The 27,361-nt window shown below is 38.7% G+C and overlaps 1 protein-coding gene across 1 annotated transcript in view; it reads left to right on the plus strand.

The window, feature by feature from the left end:
- The window catches only part of LOC149527850 (uncharacterized), a 37,675-nt gene extending 11,076 nt beyond the window's left edge, over positions 1-26,599 (plus strand). The window contains exons 6-9 of the mRNA XM_089812066.1: positions 25,434-25,529; positions 25,701-25,794; positions 25,929-26,045; positions 26,171-26,599. Of these exons, the coding sequence (XP_089668192.1) occupies positions 25,434-25,529; positions 25,701-25,794; positions 25,929-26,045; positions 26,171-26,274 (411 nt within the window). The 3' untranslated portion in view covers positions 26,275-26,599. The remainder of the gene's footprint in view (positions 1-25,433; positions 25,530-25,700; positions 25,795-25,928; positions 26,046-26,170) is intronic.
- Positions 26,600-27,361: the final 762 nt, after the last annotated feature.

A 27,361-nucleotide genomic window follows, 5' to 3' on the forward strand; every position in this document is an offset into this window, starting at 1 on the left:
ACTTTAGGATCAAGGCTAACGATAACCTTGCTGTTAGTGTCTTTAATATTCCTTGTCTTTGGAGTGAAGCGCCGAGCACATCCGTAGACAAAATTAGGTTCTATGGCCGCCATGGGAAATGTAGAAACCAAATGGATGTTGCTTCTTTTAATACATTTCATCTCATGTGTAGCTGGAGCTTCAATCCTTTGTAGAAAATCAGCTACATCTACGTGACCAATCTTGGTGTCTAGCACGTTATCAAGAACAAACGTAACTGAAGAAGGAACTGCATGTGCCAATTCTTTGTCATATTGGTATTTCATCTTGCCCTTGGATTTGGAAGGCGAGGACATTTCTTGTGCTCGTACTGCAACACAAAAATCCCAAAACACAAATACGCCATTAGAAGGAATCTCCATGCAAGTGAATACCAGAGCAGCAGTGAAGATTCGAAAAGGAGTGACTTTCGAAGAGAAAGCATATGCATATGCAATGGAATGAAAAGTGAAATGGAATAAACGAAATGTGGTATGAAATGAAATGGAAGTGTGGATATAGAATGAAAATGTGTGAAGTTGACATGCATGGGAATGCGTGCAAAGTGAAAGTTGCTGATTTCAAAAGTGACTTAAAGTTTTCAAGGCTTTATTGAATGAAACATGCGTATGCAATATATAATGGAAAGTGGAAAGTGAAATGAGATGTAAGTGCAAATGAAAGGTACACTTTACGTGTATATGCAGATGCAAATGAAGGGTAACTTGTAAAATATGTTATGAGGTGGAAACATGTATAGAAACATGTACTTATTCATGTAAGTGTGAATGCGCATGAGAAGATGGAAGTGAAACAATGGAGGTGAGATAATGAATTATATAGTCACTTTTGGAGGAAGAAGTCAAAGTACACAGAAAGTGAAAATGACATCTTTTTGTCTTTTCAAAATATGACTTATGATCAAAATCGGACCTTTTGGATGCAATTACACGTATGACATTTTGTGTAATAGTGTTGTGCAAATGGAAGCGAAAAATGAGATGGATGAAGATGGAAGCGGAAAATGGGATTACATGCATGTGCGGATGGCGAATGAAGTGAAAAACATGTAATCGCATTTGTCGGATGAGATGTGAGATGTAATGACATGGAAATGGAATGTGAAAAATGATAATGCTTTTGCATGTAATGAAGAAAAAACAAGTTTTTGGGAAAAAATTTGCAATTCCTCCAAATGGAGAAAAATTGGCAAACAAACACACAAAACCAAAACAAAAGAAAAAATATACCTTTGAAAACAACTCAAAACATGCCAAGATGCAAAGCATTCCAAAGATGAAATTTGAATTTAGAACTTGGGGAAGAACCAAAGACATCAAAATGAAGAAGAAATTCATATTTAAAGGAAAAATGCACATTCTAAGGCAAAGATTTTTACAAATGGCAACATTCAACGATTTCATGCATAAAATCAGCAAGGATAAGCATGAATTAAAATGCAAGAAAGAAGAGGTCCACTTACATGAAAAATATGTACCAAAAATGAAGGAAAAGATGCTCTTTGTTTGAAATCTTCTTCTAAAATGGTGAGAACTTTTCAAATTTTCAAAATTCGAATTATGAAGGGCAGCAAACAAGGAGATTAGTTAGCAAAATGCCAAAACGTGCCCTAGATTAGCTCCTCCTTGCAACGTTTTAAAGATTGCATGTTCTTGGGACGTTTTTGCCAAAACAAGCAAAAAAGGTGATCTTCCAAGTAAAACGTTTTGATGATTTAACACCAAAATAATGATTCTCAAGCAATATAATCACCTAATGAGGTAAAAACGACTTGATTCCATACAAAAACGTGATCAAACTTGGCAGATTTATGGAGTTTATGCAAACTCGTGCCCTAGATTGGGAGTTTCAAACACGTTTTTGGGTGCAATAAATTGATTTTTGATGAGGGCAAAATGATCACCTCTCCAAAATGTTTTAAATGCAATTGATTTCATCCAAATCCATGGAGAAAATCAAAAGTTATGATCAAAATAGGAGGTTTTTGAAGCAAGAACATGTTTTCTTCACATAATAGGACATTTTTATGTTCATTACATATTTTAAAACATGTTGAAAGGCAAAAGGGGACCTTTTAGAGTCCATTACATGTTTTAAAATATGTTTTGAGACATAATCTCACTTTTTGAGACTCATTGCATATTTTAAAATGTTTAAGATTCTAAAATCTCACTTTTTGGAGTCACTTACATATTTTAAAATGTCTCACCTTTTTGATGCACAAGCATAAAAACTCAACTTTTCATGTCATTGCATCAAAAAGGTCCACTTTTATAAGCATTTGATGTAATGACATGAAAAAAGTCCTCAAAATGAGTTTTTATATGCATTAGCATAAAAAGTTTCCACTTTTCATAGTTTTTTACATGCATATGCACTTAAAATGTCCACTTTAAGGCTTTTAAATTATGCATTTCACTTATTTTTATAAAAATGTCAACAATATGGGTCAAAAATAACATTTATACATTATATTAATCAATATAAGTCATAAACATTAAGTTAAAGTGACATTTATATAAGTATTTGATTTAAAAGTCAAAAATTTAAAAAGTAACTATATAGTTCTATAATCACTTTAAGTGAAAAATTAAAAAGTAACTGAACTTAAAATTATAACATAAAGTGCACTATAGTTACTTTAAGTTATAAATTTAAATGAAAAGTAACTTCAAAACATAACAAAGAGTGAGTAAATGTTATATTTTTGAAAAAGTGAATGTCAAAATGAAAATATAACATCATTTTTTAAAATTCGTGCTGTTGCACCTAAAATGTCCACTTTTGAGGCACTAAAATGACCATATGAATATCTCTTGACTGACAACTCCGATCGACCTCTAGGTTAGACCGAATCGAAGGGGAAATCGAAGGGCACGACATGAGCAAATCCAAAGGACCAAAAACAAGCAAACAAAAACTCAAAATCAAAGAACGGTTTGTGAAGGCTTCAAAAATCAAGCAAAGGCTCAACAAAAAAAAAACAAAAATGACTTGACGAAGGCCTTCAATAAAACAATTTGATATTCGAATTGAAATGGATCGATTGATCAACACTAAGCAATTGAATATCAAATTCAAGCTTAGAGAAATGTGAAACTAGCTTGAAAAAGTTTCGTGCTGTTCTCTGCATTTTGTGGTGACAAAATGCAGGACAACAGCTGGCTCTGTCTGGGGAATGTTACTCGTTTGTTCTTGGAAACAAAGAGTGACATAGAATCCAGTTCTCTAAGTGCTTTTATCCACTCCATTGGGTAATAGAGTTAGGCGACAAAAGTAAACAAAAACTAAGCTAAAGACTCAAAAACCAAAACTATGTACAAGGGGTACTTATCTGATAATCACTGGAAGTAATGTTTCAGATGCTGTCCACTGTAAGGTAGTGGCATTGGTGTTCCATCACGGTATGCGAGCCAGAAACTGTTTTCATCCACAATCTGATGAATTGTGAAAGGACCTCGCCAAAGAGAATCAAATTTTCCATGCATTCCTTTTCATTCTCACCTTGTGTCCCAGAGTAAAACAAGATCACCAATTTGAAATTCTCTATATTTGGCCTTCTTATCAAACAAAAACTTTCACTTGTTGCTGATGAGCATGAAGCGTATCAACCACTTCTTTTCTTTGTTCCTCCAACTGCTAAAGAAACATAATTCTCTTATCCAATGCATCTGAATAAGTTTCATCTTCAATAGCACGCACCAACTTGAGAGCGGGAAGCTCTAAAGTTATTGGAATTTCAGCATTAACCCCATCGAACAATTGAAAAGGGGACATTCCAATTGCTCGCTTTGGAGTTATCTCATTTGCCCACAAAGCATCAAACAAAGCTTTGTGCCAAGTTCGCTGATTTGCATCAATCAACTTCTTCATAATGTTCACCAAATTCTTGTTGCTTGATTTCGCTTGACCATTACCTTGAGGGTAATAATCAGATGCATGTGCCAAGGTAACTCCATGATTGAAACAAAATTTAGTAACCTCCTTAGAAGAAAAAAAAACTGCATTATCTACGATAATCTTATTCGGAACACCAAAACGTGAGATGATGTTCTGCTTCAGGAAGTCACAAATAATCTTTGATGTAGAGCCTTTCACCGGGATTGCTTCAACCCATTTGGTGAAGTAATCCGTTGCTGTTAGTATGTAAGTATGACCTTTGTTGGAAGGTGGATTAATTGTACCAATGAAATCAATTCCCCATTGTTGAAATGGCTCATCAATTACTACTGGTTTTAATGGAAGAGCAACAAGTTTCTGCCTACCAACAAATTGTTGACATAACTCACACTTCCTTACCCACTGATATGCAGCTTGAAAAAGTGTGGGCCAATAATATTGTGCTCTCAAAATCTTGTGAGCAGTGACAGGTGCCGAGAAATGTCCACCACAGGCTTGATTGTGAAAAGAATCCAAAAGTCGGATTTGCTGACTTTTATCAACACATCTTAAAAATGTTCCATCCAATGCTCGCTTGAAAAGACCATTCTCCCAAAGAATAAAGCTAGAAGCTTTCAACTTGAGAGTCCTTCTTTCTTTGTGTATCAAGTGACGAGGACATTCGCCATAACTTAGATAATAAGCCATGTCAGAGAATCAATCATCTATTGTACTAACAAACAATATAGTTGGAAGTGAAGAGGAGTTCTCATCTTCTACTTGTAATGGTTCATTTTCAGCCATAAGCTGACAAAGTCCCTTACCATGAACTAACTTGGTAGGGTGTATCTCCATATCATATTCTTGAATCTTGGCAATCCAGTTCCCTCTTTTTGTACCAAAATCCTGCTGAGTCAGGATAGTTTTAACTGTAGTATTCGGAACCAGAGCAATGATATGAGAATTTAAAATATAGAATCTAAAATGCTTCACTGCCTTGACAACAACATAAGCATGTTTCTTCATTTGGCTGTATTTCAGTTCATGAGCTTTCAGAGGACAACTCATAAATGAAATAGGTGATTCAACACCTTCATTATTTTTCTGCATCAGAATAGCAGAAAGGGTATGCTCTGAAGCATAACTATACATAATAAAGCTTTTAGTGTAATCAGGACATACCAGCATAGGAGCATGTGCTATAGCGTCCTTGATTTTTGCAAATGCTTTCCTTCCTTCTTGATTCCAATGGCAAGTAGTCTTGCCTTTCATCATCTCAACAATATGACGAGTAAATTCAGCAAAATCTGGCACAAATCTTCTGAGAAAATTCACCTTTCCGAAGAAAGAATGAACTGCTGTCTTACTTGATGGTAAAGATAGATTTTGAATTGCTAACACTCTCTCAGGATCAATTTTAATACATTCTTTTGACACAATATGTCCAAAGAGCTTTCCTTTCATCAAACCAAAAACATACTTCTTGGTATTCAAAGACACGCCATGTTGCTTGCACCTTTCCAAAACTTGTCGTAAATGAAAGAAATGATCTTGACGTTTCTTGGAATAAACAGTCAAGTCATCTAAGTACACAACAATACTATCATTGATTAAACCATCAAAAACAAGATCCATTGCTCTTTGAAAAGTCGCTCCAGTGTTAATTAGACCAAAAGGCATCCGCTTATATGCAAAAGTACCCCATGGGGTAGTAAATGTTGTCTTGTATTGATCATCCTCACGGACCTCAATTTGATTATACCCAGAAAAGCCGTCAAGCATAGACAACATCTCAGAACTAGTGACAGCTTGCAATACTTGATCCATGACTGGCAATGGATAATTTTCCTTAAGTGATGCTTGATTAAGATTACGGAAATCCACACATATGCGAATTTCACCATTCTTCTTTCTGACAGGAACAATATTGGCTGCCCAAGATGAATGATGAATAGGAAAAATGATACCTGCTTCAAGCATCTTCTGAATTTCCGCCAGGATAGTACCTGAGATCTTAGGATTGTATTGCCTCTGCTTTTGACGGAAAGGAGTTGCACCAAATTTCAGAGGAATATCATGCTGTACTTCTTTAGGACGAAAAGATTTCAGATCTTCATAAGAATAAGCTAGGACATCTTTATATTCACGAAGAAGAGCAATGAATTTTCCTTTCTCTTCCTCTGTGCACCAATTTCCAATGTCTCACATGTTGTGGCTTGTCATCCTATTTTGCAACTGAATTTTTACCCAAAATTGTCGGTTGCAAAATATCCACCTAACAATAACCGAATATCATAACGAAATGACATAAAGTAGTTGAAAATGATTACATCAAATAGAAAGGAAAACTGTCTATTGAATTTATCTTACAAAGATAAATAAGCAACAACTATATCCATTTCATATGAAAGACAACTAATATAACTTTCATAACCAACTTCTACAATTACTTTTTGGAAGAAACTAATAATTTAACTATATTCACATTTATGCACTTCAAAGTAACAAAAAATAGTGATGAAGGGGCTGAGAGGGCATCCTTGATGAAGAAGGCACTGATAGAGGTGTGGATGCCAATCTAGCTTGAAACTGGTACCCCTGCTGTGTGTGCAGCTTTATGTCCAGCTCAATCACCAGTTGTCGCTCCATAGCTGTTTTGACCATAAAAGCAGCTTCTAATATCTCCTTATCTTTGTTTGTTGTCTTTATGGCATTGGCTAGGCGAGTCTCAACCATATCCCGCTTTGTGCAATCCTCCAATTGTGCTGCCATAGCTGCCTTCCCTGCCCATTCTGGGTCCAACTGTGCCATCATAGCAACCCTCTCTCGAGCCGAGTCATCCCTCTGCTAAGAAAACTTTTCCTCCACCTGTTGGAGCTAGGTGGACAACTCCTTGTGGGTGGTCACTACTGCCAGCCATTGGGCCTTAACCCAGATGCCACATGCTGGGTCCTCTTCCACTCATAGTAACTTTGCAGAAGGTCTACTCAATCTTCCTCAGTAATGTTTGGACTTAACTCCTCCACACTCTGCGGAAGGCCCTAACTCTCTAACATATCCAAAGACTCTGTGGCTGGCCAACCTCGAGACTCAAAGCATCGATTAAACTCTCAGGTACAACCCTCACTTATAAATTCCAGCAATTGCTTCACTTGTCGCTCCACCACCATGTGACCCTATAATCGAGCAGTGGCCGCTATTCTTCTAGCACCTACGACCATCTCTGTGATACACTGCACTAAGTCACTCAACTCCCTCAAAGGCTCCAGAATGCCTACATCATGAGGAGTCACTGATGCTTGACTGGTGAACTCTACCTCTCCAACTTCGTAATGACAGGGGAAATCTCTCTTTTGATCACTTATCCTGTGAGGGGGTATCTCTCGCCGTAGTGAGAGGGTAGTAGGTCCAATTGGTGCCATAGGTGCCATTTGGAAATGGGTGAACCAAGTGCTCACGTCTGTCCATTCATGTGATGAAGTGCCACCTACCAACATCTCTGTCCATGTCGATTGCTCTACCTTTGTACCAACACTAGCCAATATCTCCACCACACCATCTTGCTGTGCCTTCTCACCTGTCTGTTGCCCCATGACTACCAACTCGGTTCCAACTGTCACCAACCTCAACTACCTCCATTGCTGTACTGGGTATCTCCTGTGTTACAAACTCCAATTGCTTAGTAACATCAACTACCTCTATAGGATGAGCAATTGTACCCATAACTGACTCTACTACCTCTAGCTTTGGTAGTGTGGCGACCACTGTTATGCCCATCCTAGAAGGTACTATGGAATTTGGGCCCTCAGTTGCCTAAATTAGGGTATTGAGACTTTGGCATTGCGACACCAAGTGATGTAGGTGGTGTCAACGGGGCTACTCCTGAGAGCAGCGACAGAGTAAATAGAACTTGCATTGTACCACCACCTAAGGGTGTGGTGTGGCCTCTCCTACATCTACCTTGAATCTATAGCCTCTCCCTCAATCGCCTGGCTATCTGTGTCAACCACCTGGAGGCTACCTCCATCGTCTCATTGGAGTCCTCCCAACCATTGTCGACATCGTCCTCCAACTCAAACTCTGATATCACCTGACGCTTTCTCGTCTTATTTGCTCACCACTTGTGTCCAAATATCGATAATAGAGAATTAATGGTGCATCAAGTTCTACACTACCCTACAACTCTATCTCTAGTGTGTCATAGGTTATGTGCATGTGGGTGGCGTAGATGAAGAATCTAGTAGCCTAATGTGGCATTTAGAATGCCTTGTGCTGGAGCATTGCTAATGTTTGGTAGCTTCTGTCAAATAAATCTTTATATAATTATATGAGATATAATTTATATATACGTGTTCATCATATATGAGATAAGTTTATATGAGAGAAATTAATATTATATATATAACTATGATGAAGTTTTATTATATGAATTATCTAATTAATGAATAGTACGGGTCATGTCTCTTCATCATTTATTCTCAATTTAAATAAGAGGTCGCTGCCATTTGGAAAACACACTACACATTATGGCAGTGCTTAGTACATTTGCAGTGATCCCAGAAATCCAACATGGTATCAGAGCCAACTGCAAATGTAACTAAGGAAATTGAAGAAAGGACGACAATTGGTAGAACAAAGAATATTGAGAAATTAAAGATAGAGGCACGGATAGCGAACTATAGATAGTTTAAAGATCAAAATGGCAACACTAATTCAGACAACAACTTCAATCCTTGGCTACAGAGATAGAAGAGGATATGGGAAGAGAATATACAGATATCAATAAGAATACGAATGGTGTAGTCAACAAACACACCATATAGGGACTAAGTCAATAGATAAATTATCATGTTAATTTGGGAGATAGACAATTGATTCTTGTTCAATGACCAAAACACCAAAGTTACAGTTCTGACTTAGCAATCTTTGAGCACATTTGGGTAGGAGCCGAACAGTTAACATTTCATAGTCATGGCACCCAATAATGTTGAATGGACTCAACGTTGACAAGGAGGCTATGGTTGGAGGAGAAATAGGATGGAAATAAGATGGACGCTACAAACTAAAAGACATCTTATCCAACACTAGAAGAATAAAATATAGAAGAAAAGTGAAATTAATATCTACAACCACTTCCAATTCAGATCAGTCTTACATGGATGGTGCGTACACAATAACGTCCACATAAGCAATATTAATATAAGGAGGCTATAGTTGGAGGAGAAATAGGATGGAGGCTACAAACTAGAAGACATCTTATCCAGCACTAGAAGAATAAAAATATAGAAGAAAAGTGAAATTAATATCTACAACCACCTCCAATTCAGATCAGTCTTATATGGATGGTGCGTACACAGTAACATCCACATAAGCAATATTAATATAAGGAGGTATATGGAGCAACTAGAATGGGTATGAGCAACGAATGTAGTTATTAGAGTTCATACAGAAGAAATCACAATTCATATCAGGGAGGATTCGTAAGTTATAGCTAGAATGAGAGATTGATTCAAGTTTTGAATATATAGAAAATAGTCAGGGAATACTTGCCGATATAGTTAAAGGTTACATTTTCAGGTTTGGATGTTACAAACAAGTAGCTAAACCTAGAAGGGGTTTATCCAAGTAGCACCATTGTGATTTGATAGTCTTTCGAGGGAGAGTTTACAAAGAGTACTTTTGATGGAGGAAGAATGTTTGACTTCTTAGTTTCAAGGGAGAGTTTACAAAGAGTACTTTTGATGGAGGAAGAATGTTTGACTTCTTAGTAAAGTGTTGGTCAATTATTTCAAAGTCACATGCTCTGAAGTTTTTGACGAGTGTTAATGAACCATGAATGTTGTAAAGAATTTTAACAACTCACCGGGCAAGTTGAGATCTATCTAAATGTCACACAAACGGTACATAAGTATTGCAACTATCATGTTTACCCAAGATGGAGCCTTTGCAGTGAAGTTTGAGTATTGCGTAATGTCTTTTGAAAATTGAGTGCTATATTGGGAGGCCTCACGAACAATGTTAAGGGAGATGGAATCCCCTCTTTCATCAATTGTTAAATCTGCTAGTGTGCTTTGAGCTAGAGTTGACTTGAAGACATATACAAGGCAAAAATCATATTTAAAAGAGGAAAGGAAAACACATAGAGAGGGGAATGAAATTGTTATAAAAGAACACAATCACCGATCGGGCAAGAACATACAAACCCCTTGTATAATGTGAATGCCACATAAGCAAATAGACAAACAATAGTACAGGGTGATAAGGACAAAAATAGAAAAAAAATACCAAATAAATAAATAGTGCGGAACACCTTTGACCCATTCCACACACGAAATAACAGAGGAAAAAGTCAAAAGGTAAATATCACAAGGATATTTAGAAATGTGCGGGCCATTAAAGGTAAGGAAAGAAGGTTTAAGACCACAACACTCTCCATCTATTGGTGGCCACGTAGGAAGGTGGTCCCACCATAAAATGTTAGGCAAATAGAATTTATGGATTGCACATGCCACGCGGGCCATAGAAACCCACTAGTCGAGCATGGATTAAATGGAACAAGATTAATATAATGTGATCCACTAAAAAAGATGTGGTTAATTATAACCTATTCAATTTATATAAAGATGTTGAAATAAAGTCTCTTTGAGAAGTTAGAGTATGAGTAATTCAAGTGACTCATGAAGAGGAGCCATTTCTAGAGAGACTACCTCTAAAGGATATTAAGTGAGATACGTATTTTCTGATTATTATATCTTGAGAAGTACCTTTATTTACTTTTTGTAGTTAATCTCTTTTGTATTTCTACACATACTTTAAAGAGCTGTATGCCTTGATCTTTTCCTTTCTCTCTGAGGATTTTTCTTGCAGGAAAAAGAAAATTGATATTAGTTTCAGAGGGGGTCTGACACTTCATCAGAGGCAACATTGGATGAGGAGCTCAAAAGATTGATATTCAAAGGGAGTCTAAAAACCCATATGTGTGACTGCATGGTTTTAATGGGCCTACCCCCTATGTACATCATGAGGAAGTGACAACTTCCCAATGATGTCACTTGTATCTGCAGAAGTTATTGAAAGGTGACGATCTTACAATAACTTAATTTTCTATTATAATGGATATCTTATGATATCTATATAGATCATGATAGATTATACTTTTGCATGTTGGATGTTTATATGGTAAGCATTATGAGAATGCATGTGCACATGCCTTATAAACATCTTTTGAGTACATGGTGAATGTTATATAACTTGATGTTTTGGAAGACCATTACACAAAGTACTTGGTGAATATCATGCAACTTGATGTTCGAGAGACCATTACTCATAGTACATGGTGAATATCTTGCATCTTGACATTCTGGAGGCCATTACTCAAAAGAGTATTTGGTGAATATCATATGTTGATATTCTGTAGACCAATACTCAAATGTGATATCAAGTGTTGATATTCTGGAGACCATTACTCAGAGTATTCAATGAATATCATATATTTTGAAGGCCAATACTCATGCATGTGTCATACGCCTCTTATGTTGTGATAGTCCCAATTGCATACGTTGTTGTTCCTGCATTGTTCTTATATGCTTGATCACGTGTGCCTCCCCTATTGTGTACGCCGGTTGCTTGAACTCATACGCAGCTTGGTGATCGACTATGTACGTTGTTTGCTTCCCTTCCTCTGAGGTCTGATGATTGAACTTGTACACTTGGGCTGCATACGTTGCTTGTTTTCCTTCCTTTGTGGCTTGGTGTTTGATCTCACACTCTTGTGCGGCGTATGCAGCTTGTTCCCTATCCTCTTATTCCTCGTATTGCAACAACACTTCCAACTCTCTTACCACCTCCTTCACTCCGGCCTACACAAAAGTGTTCTTTGTACTCCCACTCTTCATATGGCAATGTTGGGTTCTTCAATGCATAGTAATCTTTCCACTCGAACTCTACTCCACCTATTTACATATAAAGGAGCAATTCTAGGGTTACTTTTTGGTTTTATTATTCCCTCTTTAGTTTTCCCTTCCTTGGTTTTGATTATGTCTACCTTTATTTCCTTTCCCTAGCTTTCTTCTTCTATGTTTATGGAATACATCGAATAATCCCCCGTCTTGTCCTTATAAGGTTTCAATTTAGACCCATTAACTAGGTCTTTAAGAGGGTGATTATCTAAGGTTGATAACTTTATTGCTTCATTGTCTCTTACTTCCATTATCCTGTATGGTCCTAACCATCTTATTTTGAACTTACATGGTTTTATTTCATTCTTGCCATTATACTTGAGTACTAAGTGCCCTTGTTTAAAATTCATCTTCCTCAAATGTTTATCATGCTAGAGCTTTCGTCTCTATTGTGCCACTTCCGTAGCCCATTGAGCCATTGTCCTCCTTTCGTCCAATTTTTTTAAGGCATTAAGTCTTTCGGTTAAACTCTCCATATCCTGTAATCTGTGTTCAATTGCTACTTTAAGATTGGGTACTACATATTTTAGTGGCATCATAGCCTCTTGTTCGTACAGTAAGTGAAACTGGGTTTGTCCAGTAGTAGCCTTGTATGTAGTCCTATATGCCCTTAAGACTGCTAGAAGCCTTTCCTCCCAATCTCCTTTTTTCACTTCACACGTCTTATACAAAATGGTTACCAAAACCTTATTTGTGGCCTGAGCTTGACCGTTGGCCCTGGGGTAGTAGACGCTGGAAAAAGAATGAATTTTTTTGTATTCACCTGTCATTGTCCGAATTTCTTGGTTAACAAAGTGCACTCTGTTGTCACTTGTTAATTGCAGAGGTAGGCCGAACCGAGTCACTATTTGTTCATAGAGAAATTCGGTCGTACTTATTGCCATGTTGTTTGGGAGTGCCCTTGTTTCCACCCATTTAGTAAGGTACTCCGTTGCTACCACTATGTATTTGCATCTGTAAGTGTTGCTGGTCAGCAGAGGGAAATGTCTAAACCCCAATGCTCAAATAGCTCTTGTGGTTGCGAGGGAAATAATGGCACGAAGTCTCTTTTGAGTGGTTTCCCTACCCTCTGACAAGTATTGCAATTGAGGACCCATTCTCGGGCATCTACATGAAGTGTAGGCCACTAGAGTCTTGTTATGAGTATCTTCTGAATTGTAGCATTTGTTCCCATATGCCCTCTTGCCAGGCCTTCATGGGACTCCTTGAGGACCCCAGGGATCTCTTCCTCCATCACAGATCTCCTTAGCACCTCATCTGGCCCCATCTTATACTATAACCCATTAATCAACTGAAATGTCTTGCTCTTCAATACAATCTTTCTCCTTTCAGCCATTGACATTTCCCTTAGAAAGGTAGCAGTAGATAGATATTGGTCAATACCTTCGTAACATTGTAGGAGTACGACAATTTGAAACAAGTGGGCATCTGGGAAGTCTTCATTTACCCCATTTCTAGTAGGTTCTCTTGACTTTATTCTGGACAACTTGTTTGCAATCACATGACTTTTCCTTGGTTGGACTATGATCTTAAAGGTAAATTCTTGAAGGAGGATTAGCCACCTACTAACTCTTCCTTGGATAATAGGTATGTTAACCCGATACATAAGAGCTTGATGATCTACAAAAAATGTAAAAGGAGTGGCTAATATGTAATGTCTAAACTTTTGAACTGCATAGACCATACCTAGAGCTTCTCTCTCCGTGGTACCGTAATTCTGTTCCACTTTTGAAAGTAACCTACTAGCAAAGTACACCGGTTGGTCTTGCCCCTCCTTTCCAATTTGTACCAGAGTGACGCTCGTTGCATAGTAAGACGTGAAATCCCTTGTTCCAGTTAGGATATATGAGGATTGGAGCTCCCACCAGTCTCTTCTTCAATTCTTGAAAGGCCTCCTCTTGGTCTTTTTCCCATACAAATTTCTCCCTTTCTATAATTAATTTCTCCAAGGGTAGGGACGCCTCTGCAAATCCCTTTTTAAACCTTTGGTAATATCTTAGGTGTCCTAAGAATGATTTGACACCAGTCATGTTCGTGGGAGCCTCCATGTCCACAATGACTTTGATTTTGTCAGGATCTATTTTCAACCCTTCTTTTCACACTATATGTCCGAGGAGCCTGCCTTGGGAGACCATGAATCGTCATTTCTTTGGATTTAATGCTAGTCTAGCTCTTTTGCATCGTTCCATGCATTCTCCTATACCTATTAGGTGCTGCTCCTTTCCGTTGTAGATAGACCAATCATCTAGAAAGGCCTTGAAATTGCCTATCGACATCCCATCAAATATGTGAAGAATAATTCTTTGAAATGTGGTCAGTGCATTACACAACCCAAATGGCATCTTGTTGTAAACATATCTTCCACTATGAAGGTGGTTTTCAATTTATCGTCCTCGACAATGCTGATTTGGTTTTATCCATGAAGGAGTACATCTCCTGTCCGGCCACTACTTCCAAGATACTATCTGTAAAGAGAATTGGGAAGGGGTCTTTTATAGTTACTGCATTTAGGTACCTGAAGTCTACACAAATCCGGATTTGATTTCCTTTTTTTTTTAAGGATATGACTATTGGCGACACCCACTTGTTGGTTTGCACTTCGAATATTATGTGCGCCTCGAGCATTCTCGTAATCTCCTCTTGAACCTTAGTCACATAGTTCTTATTCATTCGATAAGGTCTTCTTCAACTGTTCTTACTCCCGGTACCAAAGGTATCCGATGGACGCACAATTTAGGTGGCACTCGTTTTAAATTCTTGTACATCCAAGCAAACACATCTTTATATTCAAGAAATATTTTGAATGCTGCTGCTTATAAACTAGGATCCAAGTCATCCCCTATAAAAATTTCCTTAGGCTGGTCCCCTTCGCCTAAATTCATCTTCTCCAACTTAGCCTCCTCATACTCTATTCATTTCTCCTTTTGGAATGTGTGTACTGGGGTATCGTCAATTAAGGTTGTACCTTCCATGTGCTTCTTGAAACACCTTGGATAATCATCCTCCGATTCCATATCCTGAATCTACAACATATTACATTTTGGTTGAAACACTTCATAATCCCCCATTTGCTAGTGAAATAAGTCGTTGAGTGAATTTGTTTCATCTTTTGAACATTCTCCCAGCTATAGAATGCCTTCTTCATCTGGCTCAATTCCATTGCCATCCTCTCCCTCGATTTGTGAATCAGAGGCGAGCTCTTGGCTTATAGAGTGCCTCCTTAGGTCAATTGTGTACTTTCGACCATCAACTTCAATTGAAAGGGTATTTTTCTTCCAGTTGTGATTAGCCTTTGCTGAGATTAACCATCCTCTCCCCAATAATGCATCGTACCCCTTCTTCTCCAAGGCAATCACTACAAAATCGAGGAAGAACTGTTGAGTCCCTATCACCACTTTTTGTCTCATTAAGGTTCCAATGGGCTTGATCCCATGTTGATCTGCTCCTACCAACTAGAAAGTGGGTGATCACAGAGTTGGTTTCCTGAGAACCTTCCAAGTTTCTTTAGAGAGAACATTAACACCTGAGCTTCCATCTACCATAGTATTGCTTAATTTGCACCCCATAATCTCCATCTCCACCACCACCGATGTTCTTCCCTTTCCTATGGTAAATATAGAGTTATTGTCTGTACCCGTTTTTTCTTCCCCCTTTAGTGGTTCTTCCTTAGTATTGTTTCCATGTGATATTGCCACCCTTAATTGTGGTAGGGTCTCTAACAAATCCCCAATCTTTACTGGTATAGTGGTCTCGAGAACTTGCTTCATGATGTAAGTTTCTAGGGTGGACTTGGTAGAGGACGTTTTAGGGGTACTTACCTTCCCTTCTTTATCCATCATCTCTTGGATCTCCCTCCTAACTTTGTCAAACCTCTCCTTTTCCGTACTTACATCCGAATATGTGAGTTTTTTGGCCTACATCCAGTGATAGCTAAGACTTCCTCTTCTGGTTCTGCCACCTCCAACATGTTCACTCTTATGTTTGGGGCAGTTGGCATCCTCATGATTTTGGGGTCTACACCATTTGCAGAGCATCCCCACACTTTGTTCTCCATTTTGACAATCACGAGCAAAGTGTCCCCACTCATTACATCTCCTGCATTGTATCATGGGCCTTCCTCTAGAGTCATATTGTATTCAGCTCCTTGGTGTGTTGTTATTACTGTTATTGTTGCTAGCCCTCTTGTTGTTTCAGTACCCTCTAGGTGATGCTTCCGTGTTTGTGTTATGTGGGGGGAGTAGAGGGAGGTGTGGATGGTTCTCCTTGAGTGAAAAATACTTGGGCATTGCGTGCTTTCAAATTGTAGGGACAATTCTTGATGGAATGCCCCATTACTTGACATATGTCGCAAAATGCCTTCTTGGGGCAAGTGTTCTTCGTGTGTCCCTCCTTTTAAGAATCTACACATCATAGTTCTTTTCCTTCCCTTTTCTCTTCCTTGCTTCTTGTTAGTTCCTTCATCATCCTCATCATATCTTTTTGAAATGCTTGTATGGTTTTAGAGTCACCCCCACTTCCTTTGGAACTCTTGCTTCCGCTTCTGTGCCTTCTTCCTTTAGAAGACTTTCTTTCACTCTCTGTATCCATCGCACGCGTACATGCCTCAACAAATGATGATGGTGGGACAATTTTCATCTTCCTTCGCAGGGATGGGGTTTACCCTTCAATAAACCACCTTTTCTTTAGGCCATTTGCGGGTTGGTTATCCAATTTCTGTATCAACTCCTTTAGTCTCCTACTATATGCTTTTATAGATTTGTTTTTTTCTTGTCTTGTATATCTCCATTACAATCTCATCATCATCTCATAAGAGCCGGAATTCCTCCTCAAAGGCAGTACGTAGATACTTCCATGTGGCCTTCTTCCCAACCTTCAAGTCTGTGTACCAATCAATAGCCATTCCTTGTAGCATGACAGGAAATGCCTTTAACCATTCCTCCGTGTCATTTTCTCCGTTCACCTGCCATATAGTTATGCAAGTTTTACAATGCCTTGCAGGGTCTTTCATCCCATCTCCTGTGAACCTCAAAAGTTTTTGTTTTTTTGTGGCCATCCTTTTCTCGCTCCTCCTTTGACTGTTGCCTTCCACCGGGACTGTTTTTCCTCTTGTCGAGATTGTGTTCCCTCCTGATGGGAGGGTTTCTTGGGTGCTTGTTCTAGAGGCTTCTCCTTCTCCCCCTAGTTCCTCCTCTCTGTGACTAGAGCTTTGTGCTTATGTACAATAGTGATCCCTATGCACCAGAGTCTCAGGATCTGTCCACCCTTCTTTCTTTCCTCGTCCTTCTAAGATTGCCAAATTGGCAATGCCCTTCATTGTCTTTTCAGTTAGATTCTCTTCAATTTGATTTGGCTCCTGGGATTGATTTTCAAGTTCTCTTAAGTGGCGGCGTCTTTCCTTCTGTTCCCTATTTCATAGGAGTCTTTGTAAGGTAGATTCCCTCTCACATTCTTCTTTTACTCACCTTGAGTCCTTGTTTGGAAGTAGGGGCATGGATTATGAATTATTTTATTGTCTGTTTGTCCTCCTTGGATTTCCTCTCTCCTAAAATCCTCATGTACTTCTAGTGAATTGTTGGAGCATTTGTTGCCTTCTCTGCTCTCTTTGTGTTTCAACTCTTTCTTCCTCCATGCATACCAAGTTCTTTGCTAGCAACTGAGGAAATTTGCCCAAGAAGGTCGTACACAGCTGGTGGCACTAAAAGTTTGTCCTGTATTATGCTCTCTAGAACCATTCTCTCTTGGGCTTCCCTTTGAACGTACTGGTCAACGAAGACTTCCCAAGCTACCGCCAGATCTCGTGTTACCAGATCCTCCCTTGTGATTTCCTCCTCTCCTTCGCTGTTTGTTACTTGTATTTGTGGGAGGAATGGTCTACCCATTACTCCATTCTATCAAATATTTGACCTCCAAGATCGAACTTAGGCAACAATGCCAAAATGTAGATTGGATATTAACCAGAATAATATAACATACATTCAAATGTACAGGATTTATAAGAACATTTAATACAATTATCATACGTACCAATGTATGTGAGGGAAACCATATATTTTACTGGTTACCAAAATAACCACTAGTCCATCATTCATATTCCAAAGTCATTAAATAGAGGACTGTTGGTTAGGAAGACCAAGTGACATCCCCTTGCTAACAACTACCTAACCCCAAACTAACTATTTTTAATTACAACATTGTATTATTAGGTCCTACAGCTGCGAGTTTGAGTGTTTTTCCCTCGTCACTATCATATGGTGATACCATCATATAGTGGTTGTCAGTCTTCGACTTCCATTTTTTTGGGGTGTTGTCGTACGACAACTGCCTCATACAGTCACACCATTGTACGGTGTGGTTGTTGATGAGTTCTCTCTCTATCTCTCTCTCTCTATATATATTTTGAATAATAATATAATTTACCTCTTCTTGGGCATTCTCGGTTGAAGTAGGTTCTCTAATGATGACGTTCATGATACAACTTCAATTTTAACTCATTCACCGCATTCAAAACCTCTTGTCCATCCAATGTCCATTACTTGATTGCTCTGTTTTCTGCAATTTCAAGAGCTTTGTAGGGACCCAACCATCTTACTTTGAATTTCTCAAGGTTTATCTCGTTTTGCGCATTTACTTCAACACAATTTGTCCTGAGGTAAATCGGATTCATTTGAAATGCTTATTATGCCATACATTTCGCTGTTGTCGGGCCACCTCCCCCGCCCACTGTGCCATCATATGTTGCTCATCAAGCTTGTTTACTGTGTACAACCTTTCTGTTAAACTCTCCATGTTACCTAATTTGTTTTCGATGGCTATTTGTAGGCTTGGTACCATGAACTAAATAAGTACGATGGCTTCTTGGCCATACATCAATTGGAATGGTGTCTAGCCAATGGTCAACTTGTAGGTTGTGTGGTAAGCCCATAATACTGAAGGAAACTTCTCTTTCTAGTCTTCTTGTTTGACTCCGCACGACTTATAGATTATGAGCACCAAAATCTTGTTTGTGGCTTTAGCTTGCCCTTTGGCTCTTCCATGACACATCTTTGTAGTACTTGGTTATGTCCTATTTATAATTGACCATTTATCAATTGAAATGCTCTACTCTCGAGGACAAGCTTTCTTCTTTCTCCCAACAACATGTCCCTTGGGATGAGAGATACACTCCAATGCTTGTATACTATGCTGACAATAGTGCAATGTGAAACAAGTGGGCATCAGGAAAACTGTTATTAACCCCTTTTGGTGGTTCTCTAAATTTGATCTACGATAGCTGGTTTGCGATCGACTCTTCCCAGGCCACACAATGATCGTGAAAGTTAACTCTCGCAATAGGAGTAGCCATTTGCTGACCCTTCCTTGGACGATAGGTTTATTTTACTAGGTACAATAGTGATTGGTGGTCCCTAGAATATAAACGAGGCTAGCAGTAAGTAGTACCTGAACTCCTGGATTGCTGTACCATCTTGAGAGCCTCCCTCTTTGTTGTGCTATAGTTCTTTTTTGCCTTCGACAACAATCTATTGGCGAAGTAGCTGGGATGGTCCAACCCATGTTAGCCCACTTGAGCCATTGTAGCACCTATAACAAAATTTGAAGCATCCACGTGGACGTGGAATTCCTTATAATATGGGTATGTCAAGATCAATGCACCCACCAACCTTGTCTTCAACTCTTTTAAGGTTTTTCCTTGTGTTGTCCCCGAAGTGTATGGTTCACCCTTCTGCGTTAGTTTGTCTAATGGGTATGAGACTTCAGCAAATTTCTTGATAAATATTTTCTAGTACCCAATGTGGCCAAGGAATGACTTCACCTTGGCAACATCAATAAGGGGCCCCATCTCCATGATCACCCTCACCTTGTCAAGGTCTGTTTTCAATTCATCCTTATAGATGATGTGTCCTAACAACTTTCCATGTGACATCATAAATCTGCACTTCTTCAAATTTAGTGCCAATCTTGCTCTTCGACATCTCTCCATGCACTCCAGAGTTGCTCCCAGGTGTGTCTCTTGCCCACTATAGATAGACCAATCATCTGAGATCACCTTGAAGTTTCCTACTGACATCTTATTGAAGATGTGTGGGGTTATCCTCTGAAATGTTGTTGGTGCATTACAAAGACCGAAGGGCACACTGTCCTCTACCACAAATATTGTCTTTAGTTTATCCTCTTCCGTGAGGGAGATTTGGTTATATCTTGAAAACCCTTCTATAAATGGGTACATTTTATGTTCAGCTAACTCCTTGAGGATGTTGCTTATAAATGGTATGGGGATAAGGTTGTTAATGGCGATGACATTTAGGCACTTGAAGTGCACATAGATGTGGATATGATTTGCCTCCTTTTCCAATGATATTATGATGGGATACCCATTCGCTGGTTTGAACCCTAAAAATGATACCCGCCTCCAACATTCGCTCTATCTCTTCATTGACATTCGTAGCCTATTTCTTATTCATCTGGTATGGCCTTTTCTGCACCAACACAACTCCAGGTACCACTGGAATGCGGTGTACGCACAACTTTGGACTCCCTTTAGGTCCTTGTACGTCCATGCAAATACATCCTTGTATTCCATGAAGATTTTAAATGGTCCTGCCTTCAACACCGTATTCTAGTTGTCCCCTACTAATATATTTCTGGGGTTTGCCTCATCTACGAGATTTGTGATTTGCAGTGATGGCACTTCGTACTGCATTGGTCTCTCCCTATCAAACTTGTGACTCGGGCCTCCCCTTACTTGAATTCTGCATGCTCCAACGAAAACAACTCCTTCGACTCCTCTTCTACCTGTGGCATTTTGCACAAGAATAGCTCATAGTTTTCCATTTGCCAATGGAAGAGTCCATTTATGGAGTTTGTGCCTTCAAGTTCCAAGACGCCTTTGTCATTCGGTTCCATTTGACGCTTTCCTTTGTCTACTCCAATCATTTTACCTTCTCACTCTGACTTTGAGCAAGATGCGAGTTTCTCATTGTTTGGATTTTGAGTTTGATGGCATATTTCCTTCCTCCACTCTCCATTGATAGGGTATTATGCTTCCAGTCGCGGTTCACCTTCGCTGTAATAAGCCATCTTCTCCCTAGGATTGTGTTGTACTCTTTCTAAAGGGTATGAAGTCCAAGACGAACGGTTGGGTACCAATTGTCGCATGTTGTACCACCAATGTTGCAATTGAGTTGATGTTTTGTTGATCGACACCCACCAAATTAAAAGTCAGTGGCCATAGTGTTGGCTTCCCCAATTTCTTCCATGTCTCCTTAGGTAGTACATTCACCCTGACTCTCCTTCAACGATGGTGTTTGTGAGGATGCTTCCTAGGATGCTCATCTCCACCACTATGGGATGGCGACCACTGTTTATTGTGAGTAACATTGGGTTCATTGAAGGGCCAACGAGAATCTCTATGCGCTCTACCATACGGGTTGGTACCAGTACGATGCTTACCAAGGCTGATATAATCGTGGCATGGTTCAAGGAGGTGTTTGATCTTTATTGGTACCTCCATCTGCAACATTTTGCCTCAAAATGTTTTGATCGGCTTATGTCCGAGATGAAGTGCTTGTTATCTCTTGCATTGCCCTCCGTTGGGCCATCGTTTGTTTTACAATATCTACCTTAGCTTCTCACGCTCTCTACTTCTCCATACAGGGGTCAAGGCACATTGCCTTCTTGACTTGTGCTCGAGTGATTTCCAATACTCCTTCATCCATGCCTGTCTTCTCAATGTTTAGTAAATTAACTCCATGCTTTAAACAACTGGCATCCTTGTGGTCACCCTAACCACACCATCTACACAAATATTGTGGGGTTTCCTCCTTTGGGCAATTAGGAGCAAACTGCCCCCATTGAGTACTGGTGTAATACTGAATCATTAACTAACCCTTGCATCATATTGTATTTGACTTCGATTATTATTATTATTGTTATTGTCGTTGCTTCTCCCTTTGCACTGGTTGTTCCTGTATATGCCTAATAATGCTTTGGTGTTTGTCTGTTGGGAGGTGTCCACTGCTGCAGACGTAGATGACTGATCCTGTGTGAAAAGCACTTGTTGACTCCTTGGTTTCATGCATTCGTTGGTGGAATGTCCCACAAGTTGGCAAATTTCACAAAATGCTTTCTTCTGGCATGTGCCCTTTGCATGACCCTCCTTGTAACTTGTGCACCATAATTCCCCCTTATCATTCCTATTGGTGCTTCCCTTCATTGCCTTGAACTCTTTCATCATTCTATGCATATATTTTGAAGGGCTTGTACCTTCTTGTTGGACTCCTCACTACTTTCGTCTGAGGAGTAATCATCATTCGATGACCTGTTCTTTTTGTCCAAGGTTTTGTTTTCACTTTCGAGATCCATGGCTTGTTTGACATATCTACATAAAATGTGGGAGGAACAATTTTCATCTTCTTCCTGTGGGAGGGTTTCAATCAAGGTATTTTTTAGTGGCTAATATTTGTCAATTTTAGAAATATTTGGCTAATAATTTAAGATTTAACGCAACATAAATCGCCATATTTTTATAAATTTAAGCTCTAAGATATTTAAAATTGCTCAATAATTTATTTTATTAAAAAAATTATATTCAAAGATAAACCATAATATTCGATATATGATTTGATTTGATTCACCTAAATATTATATATTATTAGAGAAATTAATATTAATTCACCAATAATTATCATAATTATTAGTTACTTTAGGGATATATCACCCATATTTAGTTTTCACTATTGATTTAGCCGCATAATATTCCATGAGTTTAAAAATATTCAATTTTCATTTGTAATATTCTATGGTGATTAATGAAATTTCTATTATTATTGAGATTCGCCAATATTTTCTATACAAAAATTATGATTCCAAAATAATTGCCTGTATAAATAATATTTAAAATTAAAAATTTGAAAGATTCGTGAATAGAAATAAAGTTTTTTTTTCAAAATAATGAAAGATTTGCAATGTTTTATATCTTTTTTTGGAGGGGGGTTTCTTAAAGATTACCCTGGTTCAATCCTTCTACGAGCCACCTTTTCTTCAGGTTGTCCACTGGTTGGTTGTCCATTTTCCCTAGCAGTTCTTTTAGTCACCGACTATATGCTTTGATGGTCCCATTCTTTCCTTGCTTCATACTATAGATCTTGCCACAATTTCATTTTTGTCCCGAAGTAATCAGAATTTGCCTTGAAATTCTTTTTTCAAGTCATCCAATGTACTTTTGTTTTATCAATGTTGGAGTACCATTCTATGGCCACTCCGTGCAAAGTTGCTAGAAACTGTCGAGCCCATTTGTCATGATCAGTCACCCCATTAGCCTACCAAATTGTTTCACACGTTCGACAGTGCCGTACGGGAGCGTGTTTCCTGTCCCTTGTGAATTTAGGTAACTTCTGTTTCTGTGACATTAGTACGGTTTTGTTTGTCACCAGTGCCATTTGAGCTCCCAAACTGGATGTATTGGAATCAGACAGGTTGTTTTGACTACTGTTCCCTTGTGTCCCTCCAACACTCCTGGCCGTGTCGATATTCTCTATGTACTTGTCCCTACTCTCCTCTGCTTCCCTTCAGGATTCTCTGGCTTCTGTACGCAGTGTAAGGGCTAGGTTCCTTAACTGATTTCTAGTTTCATTGATTAGTTTATTGTCATTTACTTCTGTGTGGTATCCTTCTTCCATACCATGCACATACCCTTTGCCTTCAACTGGTTCACATACTCCAGTGCCCCATTGGTTCCCCTTGGGCAACCCTTCTTCCAGTCGTTCCTTGACAAATCTTCCTAACCTTCTTCTATTTCTCTGCTTTTTGTTCAAATCTCACGGCCCTTTGGATGGCCTCATCTCCTTCTTCTTTATGGTGGTTCCCCCCACGTGGGCACCAAGCAGACGCTTGACCCTCCTTCAGGATCTCCCAGGGCTGTGAGACTGCATAGATCCTCTACTCAGCAGCGGCTTTCTTCTTTTAACACTTCGAGGACCACTTCTAGTGGTCCTCGAAGAGGTCTTGGGATTTCTTGTCCTACAGCATATCCTTTGATTTTGGACTTTTTCTTGTGGATCAGGGCAGCTAGTTCACGGGCTGTTGGGCTTGGTTTGGTGGCTTCCTCTTGCTTTAATTCTTCGGTTATTTGCTTGTTGTGCTGTCTTTTTCCGGACACTGTTTGGTGCTCTTGCTCTTTGTTTGGTTGCTGCTCTGTTTCTAGCAATCCCTTAGACCCTCTTGTTGATCTCTTGTTGGACATTAATAAATTTATCTCATCTTATCCATGACAACTTGGATACTTGTGTTACTCCTTTTAACCTCTCTCCACATCTCTAGCCACTCAAGAACGTCTAAGAAAATTCTGAACTAAAATAGGCACAGATTTGAACATTTCTGAATACTAAAGCAGCAAAGCTTAAACTAATGTATAATGTTATCATTACGCACTGGCACTCCTGACCTTTGGTTCTATATCGATCAGATGGAAAATCAATTTTAAGCATAAATGTAAATGCAGTTTGACACAGAAGAGGAAAATTTAAACATCAAAATTCAAAACAATACCTTTATAGCAAACTGAAGAACTTATGTTATTCAGCAACTTAAGAATTTTCCAATCTCTTGATGTTCATAATGATGTGTCTACTTTTCTCAAGATTACCTTTATTGTATTCAAATTTCAAATATAATAGCTTTGAGAAATACAACAAAGCTCCAGTTCACTTTTTAAACATGAAAGATATCATAAAGCCGACACAACCATGTTGCAATGGTACTGATAGATTTACTCAGAAATCTTCTGTAACATTCCTGTCCTGTGCATTGCTTATGTTCCCAAACTAATATTTTAATCATGCATCACATATACTGACAATCTAAAAATGCACCCTACGGGCTGTCAGATGACAGTGCTGCAACATGATGGATCCACATCTTCATTAGATCACAAGTTTGTTCTATACCATTATCCTTTAATTCTTGCTGGCCACGTTGCTTTTAATAGAAAACAAGCATATAGTTACCTTAATCTCATAATTCTATTGGTACAAGCATTCTATTGGTGGGATGGGCAAGTAAATTGGTGGATACAAACAGCATATGGGTTCGTTGTCAGGCCTATGTTCAGATCACATGTATGTGGATGACCAGATATTGGTGATTCTACCTGATGTGGATGCACAATTAGTCAACATGTGGATGTATCACTGTGCTTCATTGTTTCCCATCACAAACCAATGTTTCTCGTCTTATCAGTGCAAGTTGTTCATTTAAGTTGGTTTGCACCAAGAAACTTCAGAACACAATCGCCTATTAGGCTTTGGAAGTAGCAAATCAATGAGTCCGTATGACAATAGCAAAATTTAATGCTTATGTTTATTCCTATATGCTTGATAGCAATAAGCCATAGATTTGCTGTTCTCAATAATTGGCATATGATTTTACAGCTGAAACAAAACATGTACCATCTTTAAGACAAATTTTCCAGACTTGTATGTTACTGGTCAGAACTAGGTGGATTGTTATGTGGTTTGCGAGATGTCTCAGCATCTATTTTCTTGTCTCTTTTGCTTTTCTCAGAGTATCGAACTTGAAGCTCATGCTGTAAAAGGAATTGGAAAAACTCATGCCAAGTGGTCCCCCGTTGCAACTGCAAGATACAGAATGCTTCCTGAGGTAACAAATGAGATTATAACTCTTTTGAATAGAAGGTTTAGGCTGTTCGCATTGCATCATAGCAGTAGTACATTTTTCCAGATTCAGCCGTGTCGATGAATTTATGTCACATTATATTTTAATTCCAAAAGTAATATTTTTCTACACATCGGCAATCTACATTTTTTTCAGGTTGTTTTATTGGAAGAGATTTATGGTGACCTTGCAGAGGAGCTCGTTCAGAAGTGTCCTGTGAATGTTTTTGATCTTGAAGATTTTGGAAAAGGTAGCTTTCTTAGGAAGTTATATCTTTTATTTTGTACGGCAAACAAGAAATGTATACAATGTATATTATTATAAATCTGTTTTGAGTCAACTCTAATATGTAGTAACATACATGTGTGACTTATATGTTAACAGGCAAAAAGAAGGCAAAGGTTGTATATCCAAGAAATTGTACATTATGCCGTGAATGTATTCGTGGTGATGATTGGGACAAGCGAGTACAGATACGCCGTGTAAAAGAGCACTTTATATGTAAGCATCTTTGTGGGATATCATTTAATTGGGATTTTGAATTTGATATTTGGTTCCATCTCTTCATCTGTCCTCAGTTTGTTTCAAATATTTAAGTGTTGAGGAAATGCATTTTGTTTTTGTAGTTTCTGTTGAATCAACCGGGGCATTGCCACCTGAGGTGCTTTTCATTGAAGCTGTGAAGATTCTCGAGGAGAAATGCGAGCGAATATTGACTGAGCTCTCATAATTTCAAAATGCATGTCAACGTATTTATTTCAGAAATCAATTGCTTATTAATATTGGGTTTGTAAACGAGTTTGGGTGTTTTGATTCTGAGGTAGCTAAAGAGGCAAATTGAGTTGTTGTAATATACACCTTTGACCAATTTGTTATTGAGGGAGTAAGGGACTGAGTATCTTAAACTGATAGTTCTTTGTAGCAAGCTTCTTAGTGTCATTAGATGTTTGTTATTGGGAATGGACTATTTTTTGCCACAGTTGAGTGAGGGACCCATAAGTGGAATAATATACATTCTTTTCTAAATTTTGTACTATTTATTTGGATTTCGGACTTACCCTTGTGCAGTTGGTTGTAAATGACTCAGTAAATATTGTTGACTGTAAGATCGTCATTAATTTAATCTATATATTATGCTTTGTCTGTAGCATGCAAACATTTCATGAATAGGCACTGTCAGAACAGGTAAAAGGTTGAATGAAATTGTGTAATTTTTATGCTGGTTGTTTGGGAAATGCTTAAGTTACGCAAACAAAGTTATTAAAATTCACGCAAACATAGTTATCCATCTCGAGACCCACTATGAAGGCCACCAGTTTGAAGTTTTCAATTTCCCGAGTCCCTACTATTCTAAATGGCGCATATTAGTCAGCACCTCTATCAAATAAAGATCTCGTTAACTCTGAGGGTCACCAGATTCTATACATAACGTGCCAACCCCAACGATAGTTTCCCACCCAACTTGACATACCCTATCCCTTTGCCATAGGAGGGCTAGAGGAAGGTAAATAGCTCAACTATGTTTGGGGGGGTGGGCGGTGGCGGGGGCGCGGTGACAACGGGGGATTCGGAGTTCTATTTACTGCTAGATTAATGGCAGAGGGGCACCTTACTATTCTAAAGGGCTTGTCCCTACTATTTTAAGGGGAATTGGAGAGGGCTAGCGAGATGATTAATCTACTAATTATGTGTTCTTCCCATTCAAAGAAAGGCCCAAAGATCTCCTTTTTCTGGTCAAAGTGCTCATTTTGTCCTTAATGCCAACCACACCAATGAAGCACTCATGATGTAGCCTAGTTACAATCACTTAGATCAGT

The sequence above is a fragment of the Cupressus sempervirens genome, unplaced genomic scaffold, assembly GCF_028749045.1.
Source record: "Cupressus sempervirens isolate cs-2001-9-10 unplaced genomic scaffold, ASM2874904v1 CseChr00s100002_01, whole genome shotgun sequence".
Taxonomy (NCBI): Eukaryota; Viridiplantae; Streptophyta; class Pinopsida; order Cupressales; family Cupressaceae; genus Cupressus; species Cupressus sempervirens.